Below are 18,020 nucleotides of genomic sequence, written 5' to 3' on the forward strand. Positions count from 1 at the left end.
AACTGATACTAACCACCAAGTTGCCAATGACCATAACCATCATGAAGACAATGAGGCACATGGCCTGGCCTGCCACTTCCATGCAATCCCACATGGTTTCGATCCATTCCCCGCACAATACACGGAAGACGATGAGAAAGGAATGAAAAAAGTCATGCATGTGCCAGCGAGGGAGCACGCAGTCTTGGTTGATCTTGCAGACACACTCCTTATAGCTCTTCCCAAACAACTGCATCCCCACCACAGCAAAGATGAAGACAATGATGGCCAGCACCAGGGTCAGGTTGCCTAGAGCACCCACTGAGTTCCCAATGATCTTGATCAACATGTTCAAGGTGGGCCAGGATTTGGCCAGTTTGAAGACTCGGAGCTAAGAAAAAAGAAAAAAAAACAAACCACCAAAAAACCCAAATTATACTCAATTTCTTTCTTATCAACCACAGCTAAGAAAACAATAAGGCCAAAAAAGAATAAAGGTTACTTATTGAGTGCCTCTGGGGAACTCTCAGCACTTTACATAGACCATACTGGTATAAAAATGTAGGTCATCCCTGCCAATGCACAAAAGGAAGAACGGAGGTAGTGCGCAGGGAAATGATGGGGTTTCCTTTTACAATAAGTCTATGGGAGATACAGAACCCAGGAATCCTGCTCTGAAGACTGGGTTCCACCACTAGGCCAGCTTGCCTCATTTAAATGTAAACAAAAACAAGCAATTTTCCTATGGAGACTTTGTTTGAAAAGACAACAGGAGAGTCAAGGGAACAGGCCACTTTTGGGAAGCCAAGTACTGGCATGGTAAAGAGAGAATTCTTATCCAGTTAAAAAAATGTTAGGAGAGAAAACCAATAAAAATGGTCAGTTTTCAGTATTCACAGACATAATTTACCTGTACCATGTATTTCTTGCTTCACTGGTATTTTCCTAGTGAAGCAGCTTGATATAATGTATGCAGTGCTAGACTTGGGGGCAGGAAGATCTGAGTTCCAATTCTGCCACTAGCACTCTGTAGCTGTGTGGTGTTGGGTAAGACCTTTAACCTTTTTGCATCCCAAGTACCTCTCTCATGGAGCACAAGTATAGACTCCCATTGGTAGATACAGCTTCTGCACTAAGAGGTCACTACACCAATGAAATCACAGGTCTGAACAACAAAAAATTAATACTGTGCTTTATTAACCATTTAAAAAAAGTATTTATTTATAATTATTATTATTACCGTGCTAATTAAGTAATAGCCTTACTATTATGTTGAACGTGTAAAATTGGCAATGTTTATGGTTATATTTCTGAAAGAAGCAATTCTGAGGACATACTTAAAAAATCTAATTTTACAACGAAAGACAAAAGAACAGTCTCTTTTCCTGCTTATCAAAAGATCAAATGCAGAAATGAAAATAACGCTAAAATCTTTGTGATGAAAACAAATGGACCAATGGGTGTCAGTTCAGAATAATAGCAATGGATGTTTTCTGAAATGTTTGCCAAGCCCTTCACACACATTACTTCATTTTAGGCTAACTGTCACCCTCTGTGAGGCAGGCACTTCAATAATTTTCATTTTATTGATACGGAAAATGAGCCCCAGAGAGGTTAGTCTTGCTCAGGGTCACACAACTATTAAGTGTCACTGGTGGGATTTGAACCCAAGTCTTGTTGCCTCTATCAAGTTGCTTCAGAAGGCAGATGACCATTAACTTCAAAATGAATGACTGGAACATATTTGGACAAGTTTTGAATGGCTGTTCTATGTTAAAACAAGGAAAAGCTGAGCCACAGAAAATAATAATCATTTGTTTCACATGATACTATTTATAAGTGGCTATTCTGGTAAAAATATAAGTGACTGTGATATAAGAAATTAGCTGGAAGGAGACACCACAAATTGGATGATCTTTGCCTTTTGTGAGATACGACTTGGATCTAAACTAGAGCAGGAGCAGGCTTTCCTCTGTTTATGTTCTCCATATCTGTCTGAGTCCCACCTCTTTTAGGGGTCTTGACTTGACTGTCCATAGTCCTTGCCTCTCTTTTTACTCTTCCAGGAATAATAAGAAATATTAACAAAAGAAGGTCTACACTGGATATTAACTAAAGAGTTCAAGAAATGAAATTTTGGGAAACAATGCAAATGTAACTCTTAGTTACATGTCTTAATCTCTATAAGTTTGCTGGACTTGCCATCCAAAAGGACTTAAACGTTTATCTTCAGTTTCAAATGCTAAGGCATTTCTCTGAAGGATAAAAGCAATTTAGGGAAAAGTGCAGTAGTCAAAAATAGTCTAACGACGTTCCGAGAAGGTAAGAGTTGAATTTTTTATCCACCTTGGCATGTCTCGGCTTTTTAAGGGATTCTTTGAGGATATCATTTCTGCCTGGCTAGGTTTTAGACAACTTTTCAGAGCAAACTTACCAGTTATTCTTTCAGAGACACATTTCTGTCATTGTACCATTATTTTATTAAAGGGGGAAAAAAAAGAAGCATTCTCCTTACCTAAAGATGTACAAATCAAGACAAACATTCAACTCAATTTAACATCTCAAATATTATTCAATCCCATTTCATAGGTGAGGTAACCAATTTAGAAAGGTTATAAAACTTCATGTTTTAGTAGAGGGATACTGATGTCATTTAAGGGGGATGACTGGTTAGGGCAAGGGTTTCTAACCCAGGGTCCATGGACCTCTTGGGGATACATGGATAAATTTCATGGGGTTAGTGAACTTGAATAGGTCAAGAATTACATCTTTATTTTCAATTTTCAGCGTAACTATTTTCTTTTGTAATCCTAATTTGATTTTATGTATTTAAAAACATTATTCTGAGTTAATGGGCTCCACCAGACTACTAAATGGGTCCATGGTACAAAAAAGGCTGAGAACCACTCACTGGGTTACAGGAAGAAATATCTAAGATAATCTAAAAAAAACTGGCCTAGAACAGAAGTCATGCTTAGCAGTCAATTTTATATAGGAATCAATGCTTCTTTTAAGGAATTACTAAAAAAGAAGTTATGCCTGTAGTTTAATTTTATAAAAAAACGAAAAGACTGGATATTGGGCAAGAAACCGGAGATCTTTGTAGTTAACTCAAAAGAAATTGGAAAATGGATTAAGGATTTAGACTGGATGAATTTGAAGGTCCTTTCCATCTCTTAGATTCTGGAGGTAGAATATAATGCAGGAATTTTGTGGTTATCAGATTGACTTTTATAAAAGGTAAGAACAAGATAAAAAAACTTTAAAAGAAACTGAAGAAAGTTAGAATACCAAACGGAAAGATCTCAGCACTGAAAGCCCCTCCACATCTGCTAGACCAAGTTCCATTAAACTGAGGGAGACAATAAATCCATCAAAAATGTTCCAACCTTCTTGGAAATAATAGTAGGGATCCATAGCTATGAGCTTCAGAAACATTTCTGCTGTGAAAATTCCAGTGAAAACCTAGGAAAGAGGAGAAGGGAAAAGAAGGACAAGAGGGAAAAATAGAGATGATTAAAATAGAATGCTTTAATTATTTACCTTTGAACATAAACTTGCTAAGAAACACCAATGAATGGCCCCTTCATTCAGTCTTACCTCTGCCACGGCCTAAGAGTACTCATATGTACTTTGCTATCTCAGAGACACCTGAAACCCAGTATGATGAAGAAAAAACTTTGCCTTTTTCTACTAAAGCCTTCCCTCCACCCAATTTTCCCGCCTTTGTTGGCAAGGCTATCATTATCTCTAAACCCTGAAAGTTGGTCTTAAGACTTTACTTTGGTTCAGATACATCACATATTCCAATGGAGAATAATATCCTTTCTCTATATCACCTTTTCAAATCCCTTGTTCACACCTGTTTACAGTCAATTCATAGAGAAATTCAAGCTTGAAAAAGGATGGACCCTCTCCTCTCCTGACACTCCCACATAAATAATGTAAAAGAAGTTAATGTGTAAATTTATGACATATTGAAATTTCTGACCAAAGTATCAGTCTTCAGCATGGAATAGTTTGTACTATTGGTTTGTGCTCAGTAAATGTTTGGTTCCTGGCTGATTAGGGAATTTGTATTTCTATTATTCGGATAAGAGGAATGATTTTTTTTCATTAAAAGTCAAACTTTTAAAAAAATGTTGTTGGCTTTTTTTTTTTGGAGGGCAATTGGGGTTAAGTGACTTGCCCAAGGTCACACGGCTAGTTAAGTGTTAAGTGTCTGAGGCTGCATTTGAACTCAGGTCCTCCTGACTCCAGGGTCACTGCACCACCTAGCCGCCCCTAAAAAACATGTTGTTGATGACATCAGGGCATTCTCCATATTTCAAAGTGTCTCATCAAGGAGACTAAAATGTAATTAATGTGAGACAAGCTGTGATTGAATGAACTGTAACATGTTTAAGGTGACATTGTTTTAATAGAACAAGGAGTCTAGAAAAAGTCAAGAATACAGAATCATGAGTCAAGAGACAAAGATCAGATGGCATTTTGATCACTAGGAAGATCCCCTTTGTAGTCTAATTTGTGAAATGTCCCCTAGGATGAACCAGCTTCCTCTGCTCTGCCTTTTTTCTACTAACTAACTTTCTGCTTACTCAGCTGGTTTCCCAGGTATCATAATGTATATACGGAAGGGAGTACAGATTCTAATCACTTAAAAAAAAAGTGTATCCCACCAGGATAGATGAATAAATGGACATTCTGGTTTGTCAGTCTGCTGTGAATTTGGTTGGGGTGAACCACCTGCATTCATCCTTGCCACCAGAGATGCTTTTACCTTGGAATTTGGTCCTAATGTGGATGAACAGACTACAATGTAACCAGTTCTTCATGATTTTTAAGGATTTGCTTTCTCTGTACTAATGAATGGCTCTAAACCAGCTCTTCTGAAAGACTGTGACTAAGTTGGGTTAAAAAAAAATGGGAATAATACTACCCAGGGCCAGATTTTTTTTCTGAGTCCTGAGCCTGGGAGGTGTCACCCCAGAGGTTACTGAATAGTTTTGCATTTCGAAGTGAGAAGAAGGCTACTAATGTGAGGCAGAGTGAAGAAAGAACTAGAAGAAGAATGTGCATGATGATTATAGTGCTGGAAAGGAAAATTAGATTCCACATGTAGCTGAACTGAGATTAGACAGTGACCAATGCAGTTCTTTGAAAAGAGATGATGAAAAAAAATAATTTCCTTCCTCTCTGGAGAAAGGTGGGGAGTTCTGTGAGTGCATAAAATTGCAAATACTGTCAGACATGGTTGCTATATTCACTTGTTTTGCTCAACAGCTTTGTTACAAGAAAGAGTTCTATTGGGGGGCAGGGAGTAAATGGGATGTGAAAACAAAAGGCATTAATAAAACTTCTTTAAAAATTCCTTGGAGACCTAGAATTCCATGAACCTGGTTAAAATTGGGAAAAATAAAGGCTTGAATGGGGCAGGAGAGTACAAAAACAAAGATCATAAAGGCATAAACTCTCTTATTTATAAATCTCTGGCTAATAGAAATATATTTACATGGGTTTTTCATAATTCTGTATGACATTATATGTCCTTAAGGTATTACAGCTAAAGGGGTGGTTAGGTGGCGCAGTGAGTAGAGCACCGGCCCTAGAGTCAGGAGGACACTTAATACTTACTAACCGTGTGACCTTGGGCAAGTCACTTAACCCCAACTGCCCTGCCCTCCCTCCTCCAAAAAGCAAAAAAAAAAAAAAGGTATTACAGTTAAGTAAGATTTAGGAAGCAATTATTTAATGAGTGATATGTAGAACTGGTTAAAGAGAGTCTTGTAGTCTCCAACCTATAGGCTGATTAATTTTCATTTGGCACATTAAGAGTTCAGTTCTGAGCAATCTGAATTCATATGGGCTACCACAGCAATGAATCCTCATCACAGATAGGAGACTTCTAAATCATCTTTACTATGCTCTCAGACTAAAGGCTGGGGAAACAACTGAGGTAACACAATGTGTCAAGTTGTGGGTCCAATTAGTTAAAATTTGTCATTTCCAAACTCTTCTACAGAATTCTCAGTAGTAGACCTGATGTTAGGAAGGATTCTTGGAGAGCATTACAATGTTAATGATATTTTCTTTCTAAAATGCTAAATATAAACTTTATATAAAAATATTTCTATAATGCAGCAATTTTTTTTCCAATTAAAAAACCACATCTAATTACATTTGTTGTGCTCCAAAATTCCTCAACCTCCCTTTATCTTTGAGGGCATTCATGTTACCAGACATCCCCAAACAATCATTAATGGATTAATTTCACATATTTCAAGTCCCCAAAATCTACTGTAGCAAAATTAGCTTGGGAAAAAATGGTTTAGAACAGCAGTACACTTGTATAATGCTCATTTTAGTGACAGAACTAACGTTCCCTTTATATTCCCAACAAACCACGTCAGGCCTTAATGGTATGTGATATTTTAAGGGACATTATCCAACTTGAAGTATAACCAAAATTAATGCAATAAACTATATTATAAGAAGATTCTATGTTATTCTGATATTCCTATGATGCTACTCCCTAGGAATGATGGGAATCAGATGATCTATCTCCTTCAGTCAAACTTTTGCAATTAATTTAATTAGCATCAACTCAATTTGTTCAATAATGGAGACAAGCAGAAGCAAAATAATCAAATTGTCACTTTTTTTGACTTTAGAATACATGGTGTGATTTTTTTTTCCTTGGCATATTTATCTTCCTAATTACAACTCAGGCTCAGGTTAACATTATGATTAATTAGGGATGGATCAGATTCTAGTGGCTTATACGATGAAAGGCAGAAGGAAACCATTCTCGGTCAAGTATTTGCCCTACATAATCCTCAGTGGGTAGTTGAGTCGACTAGGGAAAAAGTAATCCACAGCTCCATTTGGTGCAGAGAAGTATCCTGGTCTGTGTGGTATTTGTTACTAAAACTTAGAATAAAAATTATTTTGGTGGGTTGGAGCTACATTTAGAATGAAGAGATACCGAGGAATCTATCTTAGAAACAGGATGAGAACCCAAGAGCCCTTGGCTCTGGTTCCTGAAACCAACCTAGTGCCCTCCTGTTATGGCTTGGTCTGCAGCCAGTAACTTTGAGTGACATTTCTCAAGTTCTACAGAAAAAGAAAGGAATCAAGAGAACCCCAAATCTAGAAGTGGCTGCTATTACCTCAGTCTTCCAATTAACTATCATTTTCTTTTCTACTCAAACCAAGTCCCTCATCCATAGTGACCAGCAGACAACAGAAAAACACTTCCTACAGAAAAAACAAACAAGTAAACAACCCACATTTAAATGACAAAATCAGGAGACAACACTCTGCCTTACCAGATTTCCAACAGCCAAGACGTGTTCAAAGTGTGGCGTCATGGGATGATGCTCCATGGCCATAAACAAGGTGTTCAGGACAATGCAGATGGTAATGGCCAAGTCCACAAAAGGGTCCATAACAATCATGTTCACAATCTCCTTCAGCTTGATCCAGTAGGGGTGGCATTCCCAGATGAGGAAAGTGTTGGCAAATTTGTACCAACATGGAGGGCACTTTCTCTGAGACTCTTCTAACTCTGTAGCAGGGCAAGAACAAAGGGAACTCCTCAATCAGGAAGTCAAGAAAAATCTAATAGAAGGAAAATTCTAACAGCCATTACTGGTGATCATAAAATGTAAAACTGAATCAACAATGCATGAACTTCCCTGCTTCTCCATGAGGAGAAACAATTACACCTAAAGACCCCAAATGACTTTACTAGGAAAAAACTCTCCCCTCACAGTTTTTGTTCCACTAAATGAAAAGAACAAGAATGTCTAGCACAAGGTTGCATATAAACACACACCAGTGATATAGTTTGTTGTTCAGTTGTTCTCAGTCCTGTTCAACTCTTCATGACCCCACCTGGGGTTTCCTTGGCAGAGATAATGGAGTGGTTCACCATTTCCTTCTCTAGCCCATTTTACAAATGAGGAAACTGAGGCAAACAGGGTCACACAACTAGTATGTGTCTGAGGCCAGATTTGAACTCAGGAAGATGAGTTTTTCTGACTCTAGTCTTGGCGCTAAATCTACTGCATCACCTAGTTGCCCAGTGATTATGGTAGTCTTAAATAAAACAGAAAGTCAGTCAAACGAACAAATATTTATTGAGTGCTAAATATGTGAAGGCATTGCATTAGGTGTTACAGGAGATAATGAAGAGTGAGATGTGGTTCCAGACCTCTATGAGTTTGCAGAGAGGGATTTAGAAAATGTCACTGAATGTTTCCCAATATCTCTCTACTCTCTCCCTCACATAGTCATTAATAACAAAAATAAATAAAGAGGGAGAAAAAGTTCATCAAAAGAAATCAACACACCAACCAAGTTTAATAGTCTATGGAATGTCCAACAATCATTGTCTCCCATCTCTGCAAAGAAGAGAGGGAGCTGAATTCTCATCACTTCTCTGGGGTCAAGCTTGGTTATTACAATTACACAGCATTCAGTTTGGATTTTTTTTGTTGCTGTTTTCCCCATTAATTGTAGTGAATATAAATGCTGTTGTGTTAGCTCAGCTTATTTCACTTTGTATATGTTTATATGAGTCTTGTCATGCTTCTTTGTATTTTTCATATTCATTGTTTCTTACAACAGAGTCATTCCTCAATCAATGGGCATCTATACTCTGTTTCCAGTTCTTTACAACCACAAAAAATACCTTCTTAAATATTCTGGTGTATAGGAGACCTTTCAACCCTGATATCCTTGGGTGTATTCCTAGTAGCGGGATCATGGTGTCAAAGTGTCTAGACATTTTTTTTTTTTTGCCTTTTGGAGGGCAATTGGGGTTAAGTAACTTGCCCAAGGTCACCCGGCTAGTTTTTTTTGTGTGGGTGTTAAGTGTCTGAGGCCGGAACCAAACTCAGGTCCTCCTGACTCCAGGGCCGCGCTTTACTCACTGCACCACCTAGCCTCCCGTGTCTAGACATTTTAATCACTTCTTAGCATAATTTCCAATTGTTTTCTACACCAGTTGGACCAGACCAGATCTACCAACAGGACATTAGTGTGCTAGACTTTCCACACTCCTGTAACCTTGACTAACCTCATCTTCTATTACCTTTTACAATATGCTCCGCATTGTTTTGATTTGCATTTCTCTTACTATTGGAGATACAGAATGCTACACCTGTCTCCATGCCTTAGTGATGGCTGTCCTTTGCATCTGGAATGCTTTCTATCCTCACTTCTGCCTCTGAGAATTCCTGGCTTCCTTCAAAACTCAGCTTAAAAGCCGCCTTTTTCTAAGGGGCCTTTCCTGCCCATCCTACCACTCCCAGTTACTGGTGCCTTCTCTTGAACGCTACCTTCAATAGAAACATATATGTAGAGCCTATATTAGACTGCATGCCATCTTGGGGAGGGAAAAGAGGAGGGAGGGGAGAAAATTTAAAACTTATGGAAGTGAATGCTGAAAACTAAAAATAAACAAATTAACCAAAAAAAAGGAAAGACATTTTCCTTTCCTTCTCTGTATGTTCATATAATCTTCTCCATTAGAACATAAGTTCTTTGAGGGAAGTAATGCTTTTGGTTTTGCTTTGTATCTTCAGTACTTAAAATAATGCCTGGCATATGTGTGTGTGTATATGTGTGTGTGTGTGTGTGTGTGTGTGTGTGTGTGTGTATATATATATATATATATATATATATATATATATGGTAAGCACTTAAAAAATGCTTGATGAATGAATTTTCATGTAGCTATTAACATTATGCAGTATTTTTTGGAGAATTGTTTGCTCACGTTCTTTTTTTTTTCTTTTTGGAGGAGGAAGGCAGGGCAATTGGGGTTAAGTGACTTGCCCAAGGTCACATAGCTAGTAAGTGTTAAGTGTCTGAGGTTGGATTTGAACTCAGGTCCTCCTGACTCCAGGGCTGGTGCTCTATTCACTGTGCCACCTAGCTGCTCCTTGTTCACATTCTTTAAAGAATGACTTTTGATTTTATATGTATATGTTAGTTCTCTTTATATATTACGTATTAGGTCTCCCCCCCCAATTTATTGCTTCCATTCTTATCTTACTTGCATCAATTCTAATACTGCTATGGTATGAACTTTGATATTCAGGTTGCATATACATTTTGTACTTATTCTGATAAATGGTGTAAATTGTTGGTCTAAATCTAATTTCAGCCACACAGTTTTTCAGTTTTCCTAGCACTTCTTATTGAGTAGGGAGTAGTTTCAAAAGTAATTTATGTTTTCCTGTTTACTGAACACTGGGCTGTTGGGCTCAATGTTTTCCAATTCTTCCTTATCTTGCTTATTCCACTGAGCTTTTATTTTTTAATGTAATAAAAATTACATTTTTATAGTACAGTTTGAAGCCTAGAAGTATTTTTCTTCCTTCACTCCTACTTTTTTTATTAGTTCCCTAAGTATTCCAGGTCTTTTGTTCTTCCAAATGAATTTTGTTATTATTTTATCTAGCTCTATAAAGTATCTTCTAAATCTATAAATTAATTTAGGTAACACTGTCATTTTTGTTATGCTGGTACAGCTGAACCATGAACACTGAATATGCAGGGAAGGAATTTCAAGTAGAATAAGCAAAGACTAGTAGGAAGTGGAAAGTCTAGTATAATTTGGAGAAAATGTAGTTTTCCAGCTTGACTAAAGTATGTATAGAGAAATAGTATAATATAGGTTGGGACTAGATCGCAAGAAAAATTGAATGATAGGACTACAGAGTTGGGAATTTATCTTGTAGGAAACAAGGAACCACTGAATGTATTTGGGAAAGTAAATGACAAGTCAAAATGGTATCTTAAGAACATTAATATAGCAGGCCTGTTCATGAGGTATTTCAGGGAGAAAAGTAATCATGGAAAATGAGAGAGGTGCCAGAAGACTGTAGATCATCATTCAGTCAGTCAACAAGCATTTATTAACTACCTACTGTGTACCAGGCATTGTGCTAAATACTGAGGATACAAAAAAGGCATGAGACAGTCCCTGATTTCAAGCATCTTACAGTCTAATGAGAGAGACAACATGTATATAACTACGTATGGAAAGAGGGGAAAACAGGAATACACTGGGGGAGGAGAAAGGGTGATAAATAGACCTCTATACAAACAAGGAGGAAAGGATGGGGAGACAGGCTGATATATAAACCTCACTCTTACCTGAACTGGTCAAAAGAAGGAAAAAATATATATACAGTTGGATCTAAAATACATTTCATTCAACAGGGAAGCAGGAGGGAAAGAGTAAAAGTGGGGAGGGGAGATTAAAAGGAAGGTAGATTAAGGGAGGGATAAATTCTAAGAAAAAAAATATACAAAAATATTTATAGTTCTTTTGGATATGGCAAAGAATGAGAATCTAAGGGGTGGCTTATAAACTGAGGAATGAATGAACAAAGGATGGCATATAATGGAAAATTATTATGCTCAACCCTTATCAATGTAATGATCAACCAGAATTCCAGAGGACTAAAGAGGAAACAGGCAACCTACCTCTTAACAGAGAGGTGAAGGGTTCAGAATAGAGAATGAAATAAATATTTTTTGGACATGGTCATTTGGAAAATTTTTTTGTGAGTATACATATTTCTAATAGGTTTTGTTTTTCATGTATTCTCAAATGGTGATGATGGTAGGTATGGGGAGCAGAATTGGGGTAGGAGAGTGAGAAGGTGGATCTTGATTGAATAAAAGAAATATTTTTGAAAAAAACACCAAGAAGGGTTAACGGGTTAATGTGAACTTGAAGAGACTTTCCAATTAGGTATCATAGGGCTGTCCTTGGTCTTATCTTAAAATGCATTTTACAAATAGTTTGGATAAATATAAAGCAGGAATGTTTGTCAAATTTGTGGATGACACAAAACCAGGAGGGTTTGATTAACAAGATCACAAATTTATAGTAGGAAGGGTCTTTAGAGATCCTAATATGCTGATGATGAAACCGAGGCTCAGAAAGCTTATGTAATTTGTCTAATTAATTAATCAGGTGACGGACAAAGGATTAAAAAATACATCAAATGAGCCCAAACTAAAAATTTAAGATGAAATTTAACAGCAATAAACTCACTAGCTTAAAAAATTATTATATAAAAATATTGGAAAAGATATGAACTTGACAACAATTTAGGGGAAAAAACTTGGAAACTGTAGTTGATCACAAGCTCAGTGAGATATCGTTGCTAAAAAACAAAAAGAAAAAAATGTCAATTACTTAAAAATGTGACCATGGGTTGTGTTTGATGGAATGATAGTCCCATCAAGGAAAAAAAAACCCACTCTTACTGTATTCTGTACTTGTGCTATACTAGAATCATGCCTGGTCTGGAATCACAGTTTAAGAGGCACACTGATGTGTATAACGTGTCCAAATGGGGTGACCAGAAAGGCAACATTTTATTTATGATATTTATGATCTGTGACCTTGGCCAACTTCCTCTTTAGACTCAGATAAGTGTCCTTGACTGTAGGAAGAGCAGATTGGATTAGGTGATCTCTAAAGTTACTTCCAGTTATAAATCCTATGATCCTACATGTGGAGGCCATGTCATATAAGGAATGGTAGAAAGAACTGGGGATATTTAGCCTAGAGAAGAAAAGTGTAGGCAGGGGAAGGACATGATGGCTGTCTTAAAGTCACTGGAGAGCTGTCACATATAAAGAGAACAGACATTCCATGTGACTTCCGGGGGAATATTTAGCACTACGTGTGGGAGTTACTATGATGCAGATTTTACATCCATATAAGGAAGAATATTTTAACAGAATTATCCAATGACTGAACAAGCTGTTTTGAAGAGCAGCAAGCTTTCTATGAACGGAACTGTGTAAGCAGAGAGAGGCTGGATAATCCTGTATCATGGATATTTTGAAGGGGGTCCTGTATTGGGGAAAACTAGACAGGAGGAGCTTTAAGGTGTCTTTCATACTAATCCTTTGTCATCACTGACAAAATTCTATAGAAAGAGGGAACCTCATTAGGATCAGTGAAATAATGGAAAGAATCTTGATGTGAAAGCACTATGAAAACCATAAAAATGCCAAATCATTGTCAGGCATTGTGAATAATTCTTCTTCTTTGGCCTCAGTCTACATACAGAGTTAGCCATAGAATACCTGACTTAAATACCAGACAGTATTCTCTCAAAGGCACAGTTCTGAAAGCTGGACTGTACTCGGAACAAGATGCTATTTCTATAGGAATGAATTTATAGGCTTTTTTTTTTCTCCAATGCAGATGAGAGATTTTGATATTTGGGGGGGAAAAGTTCTCTATCATTTGACTAAGAACAAATCAAGTCTATCTTTCTTTATTCTGACCATGAGGTACCCATGGTAATAGCTTTATTTTAAGTGAAGTGGTTCTGACTGGGATTTCTGATTGGTTGCTAGGAAAATGGTTGCCTTGGTTCGACAGATTTTAGGACCACAGTGATGCCATGTGGGAGTCTGCGTGGGGAAGGAAGTCTGTCAAAAAAAAAACAACCAAAAAACTTTGCTTTGGCTTCCTTTCCTTAGAACTCACCCCTTCCCAAGGTAAATATAGTTTTCTTCCCAAAAAAAGAAATGGAAAAAAAGGTTCTCATTTCCATAAATTCTTATAGTACATATTTGGAATCTGGGTTCATTCCCTTTTTTTAAATCTTTAAATGTCTGCTGTTTGCTGGCATGTGAAGAATAGAGACTTAAGTGGTGACTTCTCATTTCACAATTGCCATAGTGCATGGGGAGTTTGGATCTGGCTCTTTGCCAGCCTGAAGAAGGAAGTAGGCGTTCCCATTTCCTAAAGAAATATAAAGGGGATTCCAGAGGGTATCCTCCAGCTCCCTTGTCCATATTCACTGGGAATAGAGATTTTGCAGCCCAGGATAATTTTCCCTGCTTCTGTCACAATAAGAGTTTTTGGATTCTGAGTTGAGAGAGAATCCAGAGGGACTGGGAGGTTTATTAAATGACTCACAACCTTGCAAACAGTCACTCGCCCCCATATGCTTGGGATGGCTAAGAATTTGGCTTGGAGGGAACGGGCAAGCAGATGTATAAGTGAGATGATTCTCTCACTTTGCCTTGGATATTTTCAGAGGTGGACGCAGCCTCTAAACCTACTGGGAAGGAGAGCTTTGGTTATAGTCACGGCTTCCCAATTCATTCAGTGGCATGGCTTGGGAAGGTCCCAGTCAGACAGGTGATGGCAACATCAGCTATGGCAGGATACCTCTGGTACTTGAATAAAAGATCAGCAATAAGAAATTCTTTTGCCTCCTACTCCCCATTCCCCTTTTCACTAATGTCTTTCATTCTACTATTTTCGTGTGTGTGTGTGTGTGTGTGTGTGTGTGTGTGTTGTGTGTAGCGCCAGGTCAGAGAAGGTTTCGTGGAAGGGATACCCAAGCTGAGCCCTGAAGGAAAGAAAGTAAGGACTCTTAGAGGTAGAGATAAGGAATAAGTACATTCCACGCATGTGCGAATACAAAAAGGTGGGAGATGGAATGTCAAGTTTGGGGAGTAGCTAGTACTACAGTTTGGCTGGAAGGAAGAATGTATAAGAAGGAGAATAATGAGAGAAAAAGAAAAAGTTAGACTGAAACCAGACTGTGAAGGGCTTTAAATACCAAACAGATGACTTTGCATTTTAACCTAGTGGCAAGGAAAGAACTACTGAAGGTTTTTGAAGAGAAGGGCAATCGAGGCAGATCTATTTCACAGAAAAGTTATTTAGGATGAGTAGAGGCTGGGTTAGTGAGGGAAAAGAGTACAGCAGGGAGACCAGTCAGGGCAGCTTCTCTTCCAGGGAAGACATGATGAAGGCCTGAATCAGGGAGGTGGCAGTGAGAGCAGACAAAGGATGATGGCTAGCATGAGGGCAGTCTGGTGACAGATATCTGCCAGGTGCCAGGAGCTATGCTAAGCACAAAGAAAAAGCAAAAAACGGTCCCCATCCTCGAGATGCTCCCAGTGCTAGAAAACACACAAACACAACATACAGACAAGATATATGCAGGATAGATGAGAGATGATCAACAGAGGGAGGGCAGCAGCCTGAAAAAGCCATGCATATGCACATACACATGGGAAAAGCCTCTTCTTCTTCTTCTTTTTTTTTTTTTGCTTTTTGGAGGGCAATTGGGGTTAAGTGACTTGCCCAAGGACCACAGGTAGTTTTCGTGTTAAGTGTCTGAGGCTGGATTTGAACTGGGGTCCTCCTGACTCCAGGGCCATTGCTCTATTCACTGTGCTACCTAACTGCCCCAGGAAAAGCCTCTTCTTGAAGAAGGTGGGATTTGAGCTGGCAGCTTGAAGGGTGTCCAGGAGGCTGGGGCCAAGGAGGGATGGGCAGGATTGATTGAGACAGAGAGTGAAGAGGGGAGGTTCACTGGAAAACAATGTTCCTCCCAGCAGAAAGCAACTCTGAGTCACAGGCATAAAGAAAGCAATTGAGAGTTTGAACATGGAGCAAACCCTGGGCTCCTGATCACCAAGGGCCTGGAAGTGAAGGCCTTTTAATGCCCCTGGCTCCTGGAGGCTCAAGCTCCCTGGCAGATGCTAGTCCCCTTTGGTATAGGCCCTCTACACAAAGTCAGCTTATTTTTTGAACCTAAGTCTGGGTATTTACATTGATCTCTCTGAAATTTTGTTATGTTAGACTTAATCCACTATTCTAACTTACTGGGTTGTCTTTAAGCAGGTTAGGTATATATTTAACCAAATCACTGATAAAAATGCATAAAAAAATAAAAAGAAAAGAAAAAATCTGGCTAAGGAAGGAGACTTGCAGCATATGACTGATCACTCTGCTACTGGAAGCCTGGTTACATCATAAGGGGAAATGCCCAGGCCCTCCTCTGTGTACCCAGCAGTGTTAGATGGAACCAACCCATGCTATTCTAGCACTGACAGCAGTGTTCCTGCAGGTGTAGGTCTAGCAACAAGGGACTGCTATTAGTTCCATCTTCTCCATTCCCATAACAAACTTATTTATGGTTTGGGGGGGGGCAGGGACTGGGGGAGGAATTCAACAGAGATAATTTTGGATGCAATCAAATTGCCCAGGTACAATTTTTTTTGAGGCAATGGGGTTAAGTGACTTGCCTAGGGTCACACAGCTAGTAAGTGTCTGAGGCCACATTTGAACTCTGGTTCTCCTGACTCCAGGGCTGGTGCTCTACCCACTGCACCACCTAGCTACCTCTCAAGCACATTCTTAAGGGGAAATCCTAATGGCCAAAGTAGTCAGAAGAAAAGGAGTGTGGGAAGGATGCCTGAGGGAGGGATGTCGTGTTTCTCCCTTTCACTGGTTCTTTGGTCAGTGTCTTTTTGTTCCTCCAAACTCTCAGTCCTCCTCTCCAGTTTAAACCTAAAATGGAGCAAAGCAGAAAGAGAACTAGACCTGGAGGCAGAACTGGTTCAAAACTCACCTCTGACCCGGGTTAGCAAGCTCTACAACAATGGGTAAAACACAGCTCCCTAATCTGTAAAATGAAGGTTATGATTCCTGCAGGGCTGCTGTAGCAAGGAACTCACTTTGTAAACCTCCAGGCACAAGGTCAATGTGAGATCTGTCAGGACATGGTGGAGTGCTAGGTAAATGGGAATTATGATGAGGTCCTTGTTTGTTTCCCCCACCCATGCTTTCTGTACTTCCTCCCCTCTATTTCAATGGCTATGGATATTCTCAAAGCAGGGAAAGTTCAGTTCCTATCAGAACCACTGAATATACAAACTCAGACAGAACTCAGGTTGGCTTCCCCAAATACATAATCCTAACTCTCAAACGCTAAAATGCATACTATGAAGGGGAGTGCATGTGCATGGTAAGTGTGCATGCGCGCACACACACACACACACACACACACACACACACACACACACACAATGCCCAGATTTCAATCACAAAGTACATACCTTCTACCAGCGTATTTGTAACAACACTCATGACACTGTTGACTCTGTCCTTCCGTCCATATGAGGCATTCAGTTGGTTCATAGAGACTAAGAGGGATCCAGGGCCTTTCTTCTTAATTTCCACCTCAGTTGTTGCCTGCAAAATTACCAAGTCAGGTGAGCGGGGCCTCACTGGGTGGACATTCCAAAGTGTTAGCATGGGTTTAAGCCTTTCATTTCATCTCCTAATCTGGTTTTAGAACTCTATATACTACATGAGCTAAGTCTAGTGACAAAGGGTCTTTAGCAGTCTTTAGACCAAGGAGACTAAATTGGCTAGGGGTCCCCTGGGGAATTTATTTCATCCTTGGGTGAAGCCAGGGATCTGGCCACTCCGAGACCACTATATAGTGAACAAAACTTCTGAGAAACAAAGAAGGTAAACCAACCTAGTTTCTTTCATAGCCAACAGACCCAGCCTTCGCACCAGCCCCAACAGAATGGATCCCATGGGCTTTTCATTACCCAATCTCAAGATATTTGGTTAGAAACGAATTAGTCTTGTATATATGTAGAATATGTTGAAATCTTTTTTTTTTTTTGGCTTTTTGGAGGGCAATTGGGGTTAAGTGACTTGCCCAGGGTCACACGGCTAGTTTTTGTGTTAAGTGTCTGAGGCCAGATCCAAACCCAGGTCCTCCTGACTCCAGGGCGGGTGCTCTATTCACTGCATCACCTAGACACCCCTTGAATTCTTATATCATTAAACTTTCCTTAGCTTTCATCTCAGTCTTTGATCTTACCAAATATCATTGGTTTCACTTCATCAGGTATGGAAAAACTATAACTATTGGTAAATTCTTGGTCAACAATTGCCCTACCACAGCAATGGTTGCTACAACTATTATTATCAAATCAGGCCATCTGAGATATATACTTTAATCTGGAACACAAGAAAATATAGACAAAATAAACACATTTTTAAAAAAATTATTTCATTTTTAACAAAGGCAACAACACTTATCTTACTTTTCCCCTGTGGCTAGGAGAAGAAAAGAGAAGGTTCTAGAGATTGCTGCCAAATCCAAACCACATAACTGAATTTGCTCAATGATGAAATACCAACAAAACTAAAAATTCTAAGAAACTCA

The 18,020-nt window shown here is 38.9% G+C and overlaps 1 protein-coding gene across 1 annotated transcript in view; it reads right to left on the reverse strand.

Moving 5' to 3' along the window:
- SCN8A (sodium voltage-gated channel alpha subunit 8) overlaps window positions 1-18,020 on the reverse strand; it is a 222,046-nt gene that overhangs the window by 45,136 nt on the left and 158,890 nt on the right. Inside the window, exons 13-16 of the mRNA XM_069092525.1 lie at window positions 16,891-17,026; window positions 7,308-7,546; window positions 3,271-3,444; window positions 14-370 (exon numbers count right to left, since the gene is read on the reverse strand). Coding sequence (XP_068948626.1) covers window positions 14-370; window positions 3,271-3,444; window positions 7,308-7,546; window positions 16,891-17,026 — 906 coding nt within the window. The remainder of the gene's footprint in view (window positions 1-13; window positions 371-3,270; window positions 3,445-7,307; window positions 7,547-16,890; window positions 17,027-18,020) is intronic.

Source organism: Petaurus breviceps, unplaced genomic scaffold (assembly GCF_028583685.1).
Source record: "Petaurus breviceps papuanus isolate PSGF00001 unplaced genomic scaffold, PetGlider_PUasm1.0 191, whole genome shotgun sequence".
In the NCBI taxonomy this organism is placed as follows: domain Eukaryota; kingdom Metazoa; phylum Chordata; class Mammalia; order Diprotodontia; family Petauridae; genus Petaurus; species Petaurus breviceps.